The sequence below is a fragment of the Eumetopias jubatus genome, unplaced genomic scaffold (genome assembly GCF_037043125.1).
Source record: "Eumetopias jubatus isolate StellerSeaLion01/CBP00866 unplaced genomic scaffold, mEumJub1_p1.0 scaffold_2, whole genome shotgun sequence".
Taxonomy (NCBI): Eukaryota; Metazoa; Chordata; class Mammalia; order Carnivora; family Otariidae; genus Eumetopias; species Eumetopias jubatus.
The window spans coordinates 17207308-17224579 of record NW_028274808.1 but is presented as its reverse complement, the minus strand read 5'-3'; the positions used below and the strand labels follow the sequence as shown (position 1 = coordinate 17224579).

The following is a 17272-nucleotide window of genomic DNA, read 5'->3' as shown; positions in this document are numbered from 1 at the left end:
CCTCCCTTCCATCTTACTGTTCATTCTGCCACCTGCCTCTGCACTCAACAAAATCCTACCCACCTTTGAAAGGCCTGATCTGCTCCCATGGAGCCTTTTGTTCAGGTCCATCTTTGATAGTCCCTTCCTACCCTAACTCTTCTTGCCCCATTTTCTACAATTTAGCTCCTCTCCTATTGTGCCCCATCATGCTTAGCACACGGTGAGGCACACTGCTCCATGAATACTATTTTTTCTAACAGTTTTATTAATATATAATTCATATACCATAAAATTCACCTGTTTTAAGAATATGATTCAATGATTCTTAGTAAAAAACTTACAGAGTTGTACAATCGTTACCACATTCCGAATTTAGAATATTTTCATCACCCCAAAATCTCTTGCACCACTTACAGTTACTCCCCATTCTCATCCCTAGGTCCAGACAGCCACTAGTCTGCTTTCTGCCTCTAAAGATTGCAAGAAATATTTTTTAACCTCTTCATATTGAGCATCTTTCCTTTTTCCAATGGCCACCATCAGTTACTATTGAGTTCCCTTTACAAACAACCTACGGTAGACATTTGAATAATTAGACATCGTTAAATAAATGGCATTGAAAACCCCCCTCCTTGCTAACAAACTGATAGCATTTACTTCTTATTACAGCCACAAAGATGCCATTTTTAGGTAAAATCTAAATTCCTAGGTTGATTTTAAACTCAATGTTGATTCAGCTGGAATTTGTTTTGAAAGTGAAAAACAGGATGGAGAAGATGGAGTAAACAGATAACATGATGCCACCTTGACAGCATTCAAGCAAGTCACTTCACTCTTGGAAATTAAACAGGTCAGACAAACATCCTTTGCTGCACTTCCCTTGTTTCAAACCCCAGGGATGAGGACTCCTCCTGAGAACAATTATAATGGACAGCTTGCTGAAGTTCAGGATGTTTCTTCCTGTGCAGGTCAAACACATGTCAAGACTCTCAACTTTTATTAGTTTGGCTTATATTCAGTTAAATGGGTCATCTCTTGTGCATCTTCTATCCATTCAGCAACTTTAAAAAATGACATTTGAGCTCAATTTAAGTTGTAGCCATTTGATCAACTATCTTATAAGCAAATAAATAAGAGAATGAAAGCCTTTTGACAAACTGATGAAACATTAATTCATAAGAAAAATTCACTTAGAAATATTTTAATGAAATTGAGACCAGTGATACACAGATAACATACAAAGCACATCAAGGAAAACAGTAATTGTGAATTTTATTTTGGCATCATAAAAGTTTAATTTTATTTATTTATTCATTCATTCATTTATTTATAGCTTATGATGCCAAAATAAAGCGAGATTATTTTACAGGCAGAAAACACATTTTAACAAAAAAAGCTATAGAACAAGTGTCTCGTGTGCAAGGATGATGTATAATGGGAAAGTGAAAATGAGTCCTCCACACATTCACATTGTTGATAGACTCTTTCAGAACCAGCAATACAGTGGATAAACAGTGGATATTACTTCAGGATCCTGTGAGCTTACCCCTGAGAATACTGAACTATTTAAGCCAAAGTTCCAAAATGCAATACCTCAGATGCTCCCTAAATTTAGCAAACAGGTGCTTCTAATATAGAAATTAACTCAGCTTATCATTTCAACCCTCTCTTATATTTGAATACAAGAAATATAAAGGTGTTTTAAAAGGTTATTCTTGTCTATTTCCAATTAGATTCTTTTCATTGTAAGACAAAAATAAAATTTAAAATAATAGTCTTTCTAGAAAAGGACTAACATGTACATAGCATATAATTTTATGACATAATATATTTCATGTGAAGGTACTATGCCATGGTCATCATTAATTATATGGGATTATTTAAGATTTTGTTTATCACCATAATTTCCAAAATCAGGACTCAAAGAATCCCAGTGGGACCAAATGATTTGACCTGGGCCATCCCCTGAGTCTGTGACCAAGAGAAAAGAATATTTTATCTCCACAAAGCCAATCTACTAATTAACCTTCAGGAAGCAAGCCTTTCTGTAATCTTTTTTTTTTTTGTAATATTTTTAAGTAAGAGGATTGTTTCTTCTAACACCTATAGCAGAAACCCAAATGTCAGGAAAATATAAGTAAGTATTTATTAAAATGTTTATTTTACTAAGTGATCAAAATGAACTGTAAATGTTTTCTGACCATGAATCTGTATATTAAAATGGGATTTAACACTTAACAAAATCAACACTGAGACAGGCACCACTAAAATAAAAGCTTTCCAAATGAAAAAAAAATACTATACCTAAGCTTTTAAAAATTGGGGTATGTATTTTACTCTTTCACAGATGAAAGAGCATTGTATCCACTAAAACAATTATCTCTTATTCTACTGAGTGCATCTAAAAAAACTCCAAATATAATTATCAGAAACCTTCCCATAATTCTAACTTTTCTTTAAATGAGGAATATCTTAAAACTTTCTTAAGTTGTCATAGACCTCAGTAACCAATTGTATATTCATTCGTAGAAGATATTCTTATATGTTTATTTTGGGTCCAATTAACTCAGCTGGTAATAAAAGGCCTGCAATAGAGAGATAGAAGAGATAGAATCATGGGACAATACTCTCTGAATATGAATAAACAGATTTACATTATTTTCAAATAAAGCCTAAATTGACTACGAAACTTTTTAAGTTGGGAAAGTTACTCCTCTGTTACCTTAGTCTTGAAATAAATTTAATGTATTGAATTTCTGGATCCAAGCGCTACTTGCAATTTATGATGAAAGGCATTTACCCGTTCTTTCTGAACTGGCCAGCTCAAGATGCAGTGAGATTTAAACATCCCTCTTCGCAAACAGAGTGCATGGTTCAGTTTATAATCTGGGATCTCCTCAAGAAAGATCAATATAATGGAATCCAGATTTTGTTCAATAGCTTGTTGAACTGCTTGGTGCACCTTGAATCTAGGGGAAAAAAGTATTGAAATACGTTATATACCAGTATACAGTTTTTAACAGCCAAAAGCTCTCACATCCTCCTTAAGTTTGTTTTTATCTGTCCCTAAGAATCAGGTTATTTTTTTAAGAAATTTATTTTTAAAATTCTTTGAGTTGTGAGTCATAATGTAATATTTAAAAGCTCAATCAAAAAACTACAAGTACACACTTAAAATTTCACAATGTTCACCTACCTTTTGCATAATGGATCTTTTAGTAGATTCTGTGTTACAACAAAAATAGTTTTTCTGCTCCTTTTGATGCTATTAACAATCGATTCAAGTTCAAGGACACCTGCCTCAAAGTCCCTTTCTTCGAGACAAAATTTGAGAGTTTGATCTTTTTCTTCCATTGAAAAGAAGTGTTCCCAGACCCAATCCTTATCTTTATAGGCATGAATTATATAAGCTGCATATTCAAACTGCTCTGGCTGTCTGTCTATTTCTTTGAAACCAAGAATTCGATGCACTAAAACATTCCAATAAAAAGATATCCTCCAGCCTTCAAAATGGATAAGCAGTACAATAACGATAAAAATCAATGAGACACTGGTATTTATTATGAAAAAGAGTTTAAAGGGGGCACTGTCTTTGCAGGGTGATATATCAAAAAGCATCACAGGGAAACCATGATATTGAGGTGGAGTATTGCAGAGGTAATGGCTTGATAGCTCAGAGATGTTGGTGTGGGTCCGGTTAATCCAATTAACAAACCAGGCAATACTTTCACAGGTACAATCAAATGGATTAAAGCTCATATCTAAATTACTCAGGTTCCTGAAGGCTGGCCCAAAAACATTCTTCTCAACTGATGTTATGAGATTCTTCTGAAGGTTCAATGACTTTAGAGATGCCTGACCATCAAAGACAGATGGTGGAAATATGTTTAAATTATTCAATCCTAAATAAATGCTTTTTAATTCAAATAAGTCCTTGAATACCTCTGCTGGGATCTCATCAAAGCCATTAGACTCTAAATTAAGAATGTGGAGGTGAGAAAGACCCTTTAGAAAATGAACAGGACCACCGGGGTTTGCGTGTTTCCATAGCCTTGCTAAGTTGTTATGCTGCAAATCCAGAATTTCTAGTTTCTCAAGACCCTCCAACAGTTCAGCATTTATGTTGGCTATGTTGTTGTTGCTTAGATCCAGAATAGTCAAGTTTCGAAGAGGATGAAAAGGTGAAGGGGAGCCGTCCACATTTCTAAGGGCCACTCTTCGGAGCATCAGTCGTCGGAGGCTTGGAACCAAGGCAAAAGAGCTGCTAGTCAGTTGTAGGCATTTGTTGTAGGAAAGGTAGATTTCAACAATATTTTCTAAACCTCTCCATTCTTGGCCCGTGAGTTCTTGCCCGATTTCATTAAGGCCAAGGTCGAGTACCTGTAGGCGGCCCAACCAAGAAAAAGCACCACTCTCTATTTTTGAGATTTTGTTTTTGGTTAGATTGAGTGTGACTAAAGGAGACTGAGCAAGGGACAAAAATGTTTCATTGGTTAAAGTCCGCAAACTTGCGAAGGAGTTGGAGAGACTTAAGTGTTTCAGCTTTATCAATCCCGTGAACATATTGCTTTTTATGCCTGGAAAGTTGTTGTCTTCCATGTTAAGATACTCCAAACATTTTAGCCACTGAAAGGAAAAATCATCAATCTTGGGATGCAAAGCAAGGGAAATGCTTTGTTTAGAAAAAGAGCGTCGCAAATCCAGGTATCTCACATTGAGAAGCCCATAAAAGGAGTGAGAAAACAAATGCTCTATGTTATTATACTCCAGGAAGAAATATTCTAGATGTGGAAGCCAAGCAAAGGAATTATTCTCAATCACATTTAAGTTGTTGTGGGAAAGATCGAGCATGGTGAGATTTGTGTGCTTCAATCCAACGAAAGTCAGATTGCTCGTTCTGTACAGCTGGGTGTTGCTCAGGGATAGATTCTGAATGCTTGTGTTTGACAGTTCCAAACAGAGCTTCTCTGTGAGGCTGGGGGTCAGTTGAGCATTGTTCAGAGAGAGACCGAATAATTTTCCAATTGCATGAAAACACCCTGGAGAGAACTAAAGTCAGGGGGGGAAAGGAGGTTAATAACCAAAACACAGTGGCATCTGCATGACTCTTGAAAAGCTTAAACAATTCCTTACTCAGTCCCATTCCCCTTCACCATCTTCTCTGCATTTCTTCTCCACACCTCCGCTGCACCGCTCCTTACTCTGTGCCTGCAACAGCCCCCTCCTGTTCTAACCCCTCACCCTTCCGGGCCTCTGACTACCTTCCACCCAGCATTTAAGGGTCTTCTCGTCAAGGGGCTTTCCCTGACCTCCCAGTCTAGGTTAGGTCCCTGGTGCTTTTACTTACTCTGAGTATAATTGTAATTAATAAGGTATTTGTAAAGTCACCACTGGGGCAGATCCTGTTTGTCTTGATGACCGCAGTTCTCAATGAACACATGAAATGAATGGGTGGATTCTATTATGAAACAATGACTCCCACTTGCCCTTCTGTGACTCTGAGCTCCAGCCTTGCTCTTTGTCTTTCCACTACAGTTTTTTCTCCCGACTTTATTTCATGCTAGCGCTTTCAGATCCCTTCTGCTCTGACCCCACCCCCTCACCAGAAGCCTTGGGTGGGGTTCAGCACCGGAACGAGAGAACAGAAGGCAGGAGGAGTGAAGGAATCCAGAGGGGAGCAGCCAGTCCTGGGCAGTGGTTCAACACCAGGAGAGCAAAGAGGCTCCGACTCCTACTGTGTGTCATTTAGTGAGATGTGAGGGCTAATGGAAGAAAGTGTACTTTACTGTAAGTAAAGGGAATTGGACTATGAAGCAGAAGATTGTTAAATTAATTAGGATGAACTTACACGACAGCACTATTTTACAGTAATCAAAATTGAGTTTTTGAATAATTCTTAATGACATGGAGAATGTTCATGATATGATATTATTTTTTTATGTCAGTCACCGTACAGTACATCATTAGTTTTTGATGTAGTGGTCCATGATTGTTTGCGTTTAACACCCAGTGCTCCAGTCAGTAGGTGCCCTCAAACGTCCCCTCTAGACCCTTCAGTTTGTTTCTCAGAGTCCATCGTCTCTCATGGTTCATCTCCCCCTCCGATTTACCTCCTTCCATTTTTCCCTTCCTTCTCCTAATGTCCTCCATGCTGTTCCTTACATTCTACAAATAAGGGCTACGGTATGATAAATGACTTTCTCTGCTTGACTTATTTCACTTAGCATCATCTCCTCCAGTCCCATCCATGCTGATGCACAAGTTGGGTATTCAGCCTTTCTGATGGCTGAGTCATATTCCTTATGATATTACTTTTAAAAGGAGGACACGCTGTCGCCAGAGGGAGGCAACACGGAACAGCTGTCGAGAGCATGGGCTCTGATCTAACACTGCTACAAACCCAGTTCTGTCACCAGATAACCACTTGTGAGACCTTGGGCAAGTTCCTCAATCCTTCCTTATCTCAATTTACCCTTGTGTAAAATGATGGTAAGAATAAGTTAATTACTGGACTATGTAAAAAATTTTTTAAAATATATATGTATATAGAACTTATCACAGTGTCTGACACACAGTTTATTTTGAATTTGTACTCTGAATTTCACCTGCTGTTTTTTCTTATTATCACTTGGAGAAAAGCTGGAGATAAAAATACCCAAATGCTAATACTGGCCGTCTCTGGAATGTGGGCTTTTGGATGATTTTTATCGCCCCCCCCCCAACTACTTACGTATTTTATAAGACTTCTACATCAAATGTTCTAAATTTAAAAAAAATGCTGTTCAAAACTTAGCCTGAGTATTGAGTAAAATGTTCATTTGTTGTTTGTTTATATTTTATTATCTCAGGACCAATACACAGTCTATTTTTATTCTGAAAATGAATACAGCTTTTAAAAATCTGACTTAGTTTATGATTTCCAATATTCTTATTCTCAGCCTGTAAAGGAATAAAATACAGACATACCTGTATATGAAAGTAGTTAATGAATTGACTATCATGGATCCAAAGAGAAGGTTAGTTAGGTAGATCCCATTATAAGAGGATTTTTATAATAATTTAACACTAGTTATGATTTATGGAGCACTTACATGCCAGACACTGCTAAATTCTTTACCATACAGCCTATGACATAGTTATTATTTTACCAATTTTACAGCTGGGGAACTGGAGCATGAAGAATTTGAATAATTTGCCTGATTACACAATCATTCGGAGAGAAAGCCCAGATGCAGAGCTAGCTAACCCAACTCTAAAGCTCGTCCTCTTAACTACCATGCTATTTTAATTCTTTCAGAGATTTTATGGGATAAATAGTATTGTTTCCACTTTTCAAGTGAGGAAAGTAAGACGCAGAGAGGTTAAGTAGGTTCCCCAAGGTCCAAGTACTAGCCTGTAATTGGAACAGGGATTTTAACCCACTTCCGTTAGACAGCAGAGCCCCAGCTCCTTACTGCTACCAGACTCTTTTTGTGAGGATGACATCAATGGCCCCAAGCAGGAAGTATGAAGGATTTCTGGAAGACGTGGCAAACATTATCACCCCTTTCTCTAGGAACCTTTAGATTCTTATCCATGTGACACAGTTAGGGACTGCCCACACTTAAAGGTAGAACACAAAATAATTTTACCTTACGTCTTACCTCTTTAATTGGATTTGATGACAACTCTAATTTTTTTAAAGAAGAATTACCAAGGAAATCAAGTTCTTCAGGTCTTAGTACATTAATTTTATTATTTGATAACAGAAGCTCTTGGAGATTTTCCAGTTGGAGCTGACTTCCTAATTTAGTAGATGATAAACCATTATGAGATAGATCTAATTTGATTAAATTCTGAGAAAGCAAAAAGATATACGTTAGTCTTGCCTCCCAAAACAGTTCCTTTAAATGTACCTGAATCTTAGAAATAACTCAGAAATAACAGCAAAAAGTTACCTCTCTACTATCCTAGAAAACTGACAGTAGGAGTAATAAAAAAATCTTTGTGTGATTGAAAATACCATGATTGCAAGGGTTTTGTTTCTTACTTCGATTCATTTAAAAAATAATCATTTTATTTCTCTTACCAAAATAAAAGGACTTAAGCTCATTTATTCATGATATAAGGAGTATTCATAATAAGCATTTATTTAGGGGTACCTGGGTGGCTCAGTTGCTTAAACATCTGCCTTCAGCTCAGGTCATGATCTCAAGGTCCTGGGATTGAGCCCCACTTCGGGCTCCCTGCTCAGCGGGGGGTCTTCTCAGTCTGCCCCTTCCAACCCCCACTTGTGCACTCACGCTCTCTCTCTCTCTCACAAGAATAAATAAAATCTTAAAAAATAAGCATTTATTTATAATAAGCATTTCTTTATGATGTGAAGAATATTCATGTGGCTTAACAAACAAAGAGTGTCATGCATCAGCCTTGAAACTAAACAACAGAAAAAAAGAAGAAAACATTTTCTTCTTAAAGAAGTATGAGTAGAACTTTGCTGTCCATGAGATCTTAAAAAGATTTTTTATATTGAGAAAGACTGACACTTATGTAAATTTTGCATCATGACTAGTGCAGAATATTCATTTTTGTTTGTTTCGTGGGACATTTTACCACCCTAGTGCTACTTTTTAGCACACAGACTTCCACTCGGGTAAAAGGTAATGAAAAGCTGATATATATTAGGGCAGAATCTTATGTAATGTGTTTAAAGAGAGTAAGACTTTTATTTATGTTTTAAAAATAAAAGAAGATTTTGCCAAGGATTACTCTAACCAGATTTTGAGGTCTTTGTGTCCAAAGACATTTCGTCCACTTCAGAATCTAAGGAGGCACAAGAAAGAATTTTCAAATCACCAGCAAGCAAATCATTTTATAAATGTTTCTACACATATTTAAGTTTGTACACTATTCTTGGCACATGAGGTCAAAGAATGCCAATTTTTTCTACATCCATAAAATGAAGAAAACAAAGAGTTTTAAAAATGGCTTTGGTTTAAGAAAAGTACTTAATAATTGCCTCAGATTGAGAGACAATAACATACGTTTTCACACATGCAAAATTCAAGCAAAGTACTGAAAAAAAAGATGGTAGCCATTGGAAAAGCAATCTTGTAAAGAGACTTCTTAAATCAAGAGTATGCAATTTTTTAAAAAAGATTTTATTTATTTATTTGACAGAAAGAGACAGTGAGAGAGGGAACACAGCAGGAGGAGTGTGAGAGGGAGAAGCCAGATCCCCGGGGAGCAGGGAGCCCGATGCGGGGCTCGATCCCAGGACCCTGGGATCATGACCTGAGCCGAAGGCAGACACTTAATGACTGAGGCACCCAGGCGCCCCAAGAGTACATAATTTTTAATTGAACAATTTGCTTTATCATCCATCAATTTGTTAACTTCATTTAAGTCAGAATTTGGATATGGCCTTTTTTGTTATTACTTCAGGTACTAAATCAGCAGCACTGAGAGCTTTATTTGCTGTGTTCCTCGTGGTATATTCTGATTCTTCTCTGGTTATGACAGATCAGATTCTTCTTTGATCTCTACCTGTTGTATCTAAGTTGAATTTTTATTTATTTATTTATTTGTTTGTTTGTTTGTTTGTTTGTTTGTTTGTTTGACAGAGAGAGACACAGCGAGAGAGGGAACACAAGCAGGGGGAGTGGGAGAGGGAGAAGCAGGCTTCCCGCCGAGCAGGGAGCCCGATGCGGGGCTCGATCCCAGGATCCTGGGATCATGACCTGAGCCTAAGGCAGACGCTTAACGACTGAGCCACCCAGTCGCCCCTCTAAGTTGAATTTTTAATGGGAGGGAGAAAGAGAGGCAAAGTTCTTTAAAAATTAAGACTGAAATTGGTTTTAAGATGCTATTTTGCCTTTTGAAAACATTTTCAAACATAAACGGGGTAAGATTGGTTTTCTTATTCTTCACCTTGATATTTAGATACAAAGTCTAAAGATTCATAAGTGACTTGAAAACTTAACATGAGATAACATATTTTTAATTTTTTATATGGAGATGAACATTTTCATCTTACCTTCAGGTTTTGAAAGGGATTATTTTGAATTTTCTTGATTGGATTGGACATTAGATGGAGTTCAGTCAAATTCATGCAGAAGACAAAAGTTTGATCTGAAAGGTGAGATAGCTCATTGTGTTGGAGATTCAGAATTTCCAACAGGGGGAGTTTTTGGCACAATTCTGGCTCCAGTTTTGAGATGGAGTTAAATCCTCCATCCAAGATAGTAAGTTGGCTATATCTTGTAAAATTGGCAGATGGTAATCTTCGGAGCTGATTATGGGTGAGATTCAACACTGTTATGTTTGCCGGAAGGTCATCAGGCACTTGAGTCAACTTCAGATGACTGCAGTCAGCTACTTCTTGTCTAACAACACATTTATTGGCAGAAGATGTACACAGTATCCACAAGGGCAACAGTCCCAAAAAGTAGTAGATATGAAAAGGTAAACTCTGGTTCATGATTCTCGCCTCTAAAAGAAACGTAAACAAGTAAGAGACATTAGTAACATAGGTTTTCATAGGCATTGGTATTTTCCTTGTAAAACAGATAACTAAATGTGAACTACGTATGATCTTTTGACTCACAACTTCTATGATATACAAGTATGTATTATACAAGCAATACATCAAATGGGAATAATTCAAATAGCACCGAAAAGTAAAAAATGGAGCATACAAACTCCCTCTTCATTCTTCACCTCCATCCCAGTTTCAATGCAATGCCTTTTTGAGAGAAGCACAATATGTGATTTCATTTCTGTAACACCAAGATTAATTACCTTCTTCATCATTCTCTTGGGTAAATGACTAGTTTGGAGGGATATGTCTGACACCTGCTATTTGGTTATCATCTTGGAGTCCATTCCACCATATTCCTAGGTTAATGTCACTATCATGGATTTCAGTACCTTCTTTCTTGAAATATTTTTGACTAAAGTGTCTCCTTGAGTAGCTCTTCCCCCTCTTTCCCCAAAATACCTATAGGAGGTTTTATCTTTTAAGTTCTTGAATATTTGTTTTTGTTCTTTTGTCATACGATTTTGACGTATAGGCTATTTGAGGTTCAAAATACTTTTTCTGCAAAGTCATGAAGGCATTATTCCATTGTCTTCTAGTATCCATTGTTGCTAAGAAGAAACCAGGCCCATCTGGTTTTCTTTCCTTTATGTAAAAGATGACTTTATTTTACTCTCTGTTTTCTCTTTGGAAGTGTCTTTTTCTTTATCCTTGGTAATGTAAAATTTCACAAGGATATTTCATGCTAAATCTTTCCTCTAAAATGTAGATATGCACCCTAAGGCATTGTCAGTCTGAGGACTCATGTCTTCCTTAAATTTTTAGCTTTCTTTTTCTATTACTATTTGGATCATTTCCCCTCTTTCTTTTCCTGTGTTCTCTCCTTTAAAACCACTTTTAGGTAAACATTGGCCCTTCGTGTGATCTTATCTGTATTTAAAGTTCCCTTTTAGGGGCATCTGGGTGGCTCAGTCAGTTATGCATCCAACTCTTGGTTTCAGCTCGTGTCATGATCTCAGGGTCCAGGATCCAGCCCTGAGTCAGTCTCCCTGCTCAGCAGGGAGTCTGCCTAAGGATTCTCTCTGCCCCTCCCCGACCCCTTGCTCTTGCACTCTTGCTCTCTATTTCTCTCTAAAATAAATAATTAAAAAAAATAAAATTTCCTTTCATATTCCACCTTTTTATCTTTTTATTCTATATTTCTAGATAAAAGCTCAGCTTTTTGTATCAGGATTTGTATTATATATGTACTTTTTAAATTTAAATTTTAAATTTAAATCATATATATATTTTTTAAAGATTTTACTTATTTGACAGAGAGAGACACAGCGAGAGAGAGAACACAAGCAGGGGGAGTGGCAGAGGGAGAAGCAGGCTTCCTGCGGAGCAGGGAACCCTATGTGGGGCTTGATCCCAGGACCCTGGGATCGTGACCTGAGCCGAAGGCAGACGCTTAACGACTGAGCCACCCAGGCGCCCCAGTAATTATATTTTAAATATATACAGAACAGTACACAAATCATGAATGTACAGCTTGTTGAATTTTCATCAAGAGCATGTCAGTGCATTCACCACTCATAGCAGGAAATAGAGCACAATGAGCCCCCCAGAAACCTCCCTCATGCTCCTGCCCGGCCACCCCTCCTCCTTCCCCAGACAAGCACTTCATTATGTCATACACAGAAAGTTTAAGTTTACTTGCTTTTGATGTACATGTTAATGGAATTCGGCGCTATGTATCATGGTATGCCTTTTTAAAATTCCATATTAGGTTTGTGAGACTGATCCACATCTTGTCCTATAGCAGCATTTGCTCATTTCCATTCATACAGAATATGGCTCTACCACAGTTATTTTGTTCTAGCATTTTTAATGAAAAGTCCTAAACAACAGCACAACTCACAGAATTTTACAGTGAACACTCTTCCACTATCATATATCTACTCATCTATCCATCCTCTATCCACCAGTTCACCAAAGTGTACTGCAACATCAGTACCTTTCCCTCTAAAAGAGTGTGCATTGCTACTTTCGGTTCAGTATTTGTTGAGTTTTTCTTTTGATATAAAATTTGCATACAACGAAATGCACAAATCTTTAGTGTACATTCTCTGACTTTTGACATGTGTATGCACCTATGTAAACTAAACCCTAAAGAGTTCCCCCATCCCCTTCCAGTTCATTCTAATCCCTGTCTCCCAGAGACCACCATAGCTCTGACTTTTTTCTACTATAGTGTTGCGTGATTTATAACTTCCTATCAATGGGCTCATATTCACTCTCTTAAATAAGAGATATTTCATTCAAATATTTTTGAAGTTCATCCATGTTGCTTGTTTTGGGATGTTCTTTTTTTTTAACTAAATAGTATTTTTTTTAACTAAATGGTATGCCATTGTATAAATATATTTTATCCATGCTGATATTATTAGACGCATGGATTGTGTGAAGTCTTTCACAATTATGAATTAAGTTACTATGAACATCTTTGTATGTTTTTATGGAAACATATACTTGATTTCTTTGGGATAATTACCCATGATTGAAATCGTTGGGCATTTGGTAAGGTAGAGTATAATTACTTTTATAAGAAACTGCCAGATCTTTTAGTAAAGTTTATACCATTTTACACTCCCACCAACATCTTTACCAACATTTGGCACTATTATTTTTCACTCATTCTGATGAGTGTGTAGTAATATCTCATTATGGTTTTTAATTTTCATTTCTTGGCTGACTAATGATATTTAATAATTTTTATATGCTTATTGTCCATTTGTATATTTTCCCTTGTATATTTGAAGATTTAACTCATTTTTAAAATTAGGTTGTTTCTTATTTATTACTGCATTTAGGAATTTTTTTTATATACACAAGTATCAGTCCATTGTCAGATTTATATTTGTGTTCTCTCCCATTTTGTGGGTTACCTACTCATTTTCTTAATGAATGATGATATCTTCATAATTATGATCAAGTCTAATTTATCATTTTTTTATTATTACTGCTTTCTGTGTCCCGTCTAAGAAACTTTGCCTACTCCCAAATTATGCTTTTAAAAAAAAAAAGATTATGGTTCTAGGTGTTAGGTTAAGGCCTGTGGTCTCTCTTTAATAAAATGTTGTGTATTATGCGAAGGAAGAGTCAAGTTTCATGTTTTTCAGTTGCACACCCAGTTTGTCAGACTTTTTTTCCCCTTTCTCCACTGGATTGCTTCAGTATCCTTCTTAAAAACCAAGTAAGTGTGGGTGGATTTAAGTGTGGGTCTATATCTGGGCTCACCACTCTCTTACATGGAAATATTTGTCAGTTCTTACGCCAACACCACATTGTTTTGATTACTGTGGCTTCATAGTAAACCTTGAATTAAGAAGTGTAAATCCTTCTCTCTTTTTTTTTAATGATTTTATTTATTTGACAGAGAGATACAGCGAGAGAGGGAATACAAGCAGGGGGAGTGGGAGAGGGAGAAGCAGGCTTCCTGCCAAACAAAGAGCCCAATGCGGGGCTCGATCCCAGCACCTGGGATCATGACCCGAGCCGAAGGCGGACGCTTAACGACTAAGCAACCCAGGAGCCCCAGAAGCGTAAATCCTTCTATTTGTTATTCTTTTCCTAGATTGTTTTTTCCGTGCCATGGTTGATGGGAATTATCTGAAATAATTTTACTTATTATTTAATTAACTATTCCACCTGACTAGAGTATAAAGTTATAATAGTAGAGGACATGATTGTCTTTACTCTGTATTGCTTTGCCTGTGTCTAGAACAATGACTGGACCACAGCGAATATTGAATAAATACATGTTGAATGAATAGCTTTCCATGGGCAGTTAATCAGCTCAAGAAAACGTTTCACTTCCATAAATGGACACAACTTTATTTTGGTGGGATATGTACCTAATGCGATAGTCTCTGGTACGATCATTTACCTAGTTTCACTTTCAGATATTTTAAAAAATCAAATACATCTTCAATGTATGCAGATGGATCAATAAAAATGATATTTAAATAAGTTAGGTTTTCCATAAGCTCTAAAAGTCATGTCATAAGAAGAGTTCCAGATAAGTTTTAGAGAATAACATCATTTTAGAGGATTAATTGCAGGAAAATAGAACTAGTATGAGTATTTATAATTGTTCTAATTGGCTCTTAAAATATAGTGGTTTTACTTTTATTCTAATCTAGTTCTCAGAAACAGAAGAAAAGTCAGTTTCTATGAATTACTTTATTGCCTTTATAATACTGGCACTAAGTATTGTAAAGCTATACACGATTTTTATATTTATAGGCTATGACAAATATCACAGCCCAGGCCAGCTGCGAGGCCCCTCACCAAATTGTTCAGATACATGAAAAATTTGGAGCTGGAAACAATACATTCTGGAAATCAGGAACTAACTCCCCAAACCTCACCTCTCTGAGATTCTCCCACACCTCTCTTCCCTGCACCACAAATGCTTCTCCTTGTGTTTTTACCAACTCACACTTACGGTCCCTGCAGTATATTCTCTTGCTTGTCTGGGTGACATTTATCTCTTCTGGAAGGGTTATAGATAAAGATCAGAATTACTGAAAAGGACTAATCTATTTACAAAGAATATCCCTGAAGGACTGAAAGACATTCCCAGATCTGAAAATACATTCATCACATGGAAAAGACTCACCAAATGGGAGGCAGGAGGAGTGAAAAAGGAAAATCCACAGAGAGAATCTTATGAAACTTCGGAATTGTGGCCATTCACAAGAAAAAAAATCCTAAAACCTTCAAAGGAGAACATATGATCAATTATTTCCAAAAGAAAAAGACCCTGAATGGTAGAAAACTTTTCATCAGCAACACCAGCCACTAGAAAACAGTAGTGATGAGCTTCCAAAATGATCAGGGGAAACTTTGAACCTAAAATTTCATTTCCAGTGGAACAACTCACGATAAGGGGGGAAAGCATTTTGAAATATGCAAAGGTTTGGTAAGTTTATAACTATGCAAACTGTATGCAAAAGTTATTCTGGAATTTGATTCAGTGAAACAAATGAAAATACAGTTAGAGGATGAAACAGAAGGGAAAAAATTGCTATTGTATGAGACATAATAGAAGCAAAGAAAACTAAAAAGATGGAAAATAGGACTCAGTGGGCCTTGCAATTTTAGAAAGGCCTTTCAGGGTACATTGAATTACATGTGTCCAAGTGAAAGAGAATTTTTTTTTTTTTAAGATTTTATTTATTTTGACAGAGAGAGACACAGTGAGAGAGGGAACACAAGCAGGGGGAGTGGGAGAGGGAGAAACAGACTCCCCACTGAGCAGGGAGCCCCATGCAGGGCTCGATTCCAGGACCCTGGGATATGACCTGAGCCGAAGGCAGACGCTTAACGACTGAGCCACCCAGGCGCCCCCAAGTGAGACATAATATTGCGTCATGATGAAGACATGGAGTCTGGAGCCAGGCTACTTAGAGCTAACCACTATTTAGTCGGCTTCTCCAGTTTGGTTTGTGCACTTCACAATACCTTTTTTTTTTTTTTCCCCTGAATGTATACAGGTAACACCTAACTGTAGACACACACAAACACACAATCCTATTGCAAAATTGGGAGGTAACCTCCTGAGCTACTACTGCCCAAGGCTGACTTCTCAGATTTCATCTGAAGCACCTGCACCTGCCAGTGCTGCTTTCTGATCAACCTATACATCTAAACTCCTTTCTACTTGTCACCTTCCTCCGCTTTCCTTTATGAGGTCAAAGAAGCCACTTCTGTACTCCCAGGAACACCTGAAGCGTTTTCTCCTTTTCAAGCGCATTATCCTAAAATGCCAGCTTCTGTCTCCTCTCCAGCCAACAAAACTGAGGAAAGGAGAGAAGCTCTTTCAAGCTCACAGGGCTCTGTAACTTTAAGACAAAGATATGATTTTATTTATTTATTTATTTGAGAGAGAAAGCACACAAGAGCAGGGAGTTGGGGAGGGGAGGCAGAGGGACAGAGGGAAAAGTAGACTTCCCACTGAGCAGGGAGCCCCAGGCGGGGCTTGATCCCAGAACCCCGGGATCATGACCTGAGCTGAAGGCAGATGCTTAACCAACTGAGCCACCCAAGCACCCCAAAGATATGATTTTAAAAAAAAAAGGCTATTGCAAAATGATCTCCATAAATTTCCTAATGTGCTTTTCCAGGTCCAGAAATCCACAAAGAAAAATAAAATTAATTACTGTCTAAAGGATTTTATTATGTTAATTATAAATTCTTGCTATTACATGTACACTGAGTTATGATACACTTCTCCCCACACCTCTATCATCTCTCTTTTCTTCCATTCTCCTTGTTGATTCTGACTAGATTTCAAGCACCAGACCAAAGAAAGACCAAAGAATACTAAAACCAACGTGCGGTCCCAGCTCTAGCAAACACGAGAGATCTTATCCCAGTAAGAATTGTAAAGATATACCTTCATTTACTCTGATAACAGCCGACCGTTCCTTTTTTCATTAGTCCAAATTCAGTCGTTTTCACCAGGAAGGCATGGCAGATTTGCTGCAATCTTGAAAGTGAAACTAAAAAAAGAAAAGAAAAAAAAAAAAGGAAAAAAAAAAGCAAGCTTCTTATAGTTCTTGGATTCTAAGAAGTGCAAAGGGAAAAAAGCACAATATCAGGAAGAGAAATATTAAATTGCTTCTTAAAAATGTCTTGCTTTTCTGCCTCGTGTACAATCCCTTGGGTTTCATTAAAAGGGTCACAGATTTAGCAACAGAGAAGCTGAAAAAGTGGGACCTCCCT

General features: G+C 37.2%; 1 protein-coding gene across 3 annotated transcripts; it reads right to left on the bottom strand.

The window, feature by feature from the left end:
- Positions 1-1205: 1205 nt before the first annotated feature.
- On the bottom strand, positions 1206-17052 carry TLR3 (toll like receptor 3). 3 transcript variants are annotated; one of them, XM_088020920.1, is made up of 6 exons: positions 16944-17052; positions 15165-15262; positions 9998-10452; positions 7626-7817; positions 3179-5031; positions 1206-2951 (listed from the first exon to the last, which is right to left on the bottom strand). In XM_088020920.1, the coding sequence occupies exons 3-6, from the start codon at positions 10439-10441 to the stop codon at positions 2723-2725; spliced, it is 2718 nt and encodes a 905-aa protein (XP_087877046.1). In that variant the 5' UTR covers positions 10442-10452; positions 15165-15262; positions 16944-17052; the 3' UTR covers positions 1206-2722. The 3 variants fall into 3 exon arrangements, with proteins under 3 accessions (XP_087877046.1, XP_027955672.1, XP_027955671.1); XM_028099871.2 differs by lacking the exon at positions 15165-15262 and having other exon boundaries at positions 1206-2567; positions 2783-2951; XM_028099870.2 differs by lacking the exon at positions 15165-15262.
- Positions 17053-17272: the final 220 nt, after the last annotated feature.

What these genes read in the sequence shown, in the direction of transcription:
- TLR3 (XM_088020920.1), bottom strand. Translation starts at nt 10,441, where the DNA reads ATGAACCAGAGTTTACCTTTTCATATCTACTACTTTTTGGGACTGTTG. An exon ending in CATCAAATCCAATTAAAGAG is followed by an intron (nt 5,032 to 7,625) that starts GTAAGACGTAAG and finishes CCCTGACTTTAG; the next exon opens with TTCTCTCCAGGGTGTTTTCA. An exon ending in AAAGATCCATTATGCAAAAG is followed by an intron (nt 2,952 to 3,178) that starts GTAGGTGAACAT and finishes TTTTTCCCCTAG; the next exon opens with ATTCAAGGTGCACCAAGCAG.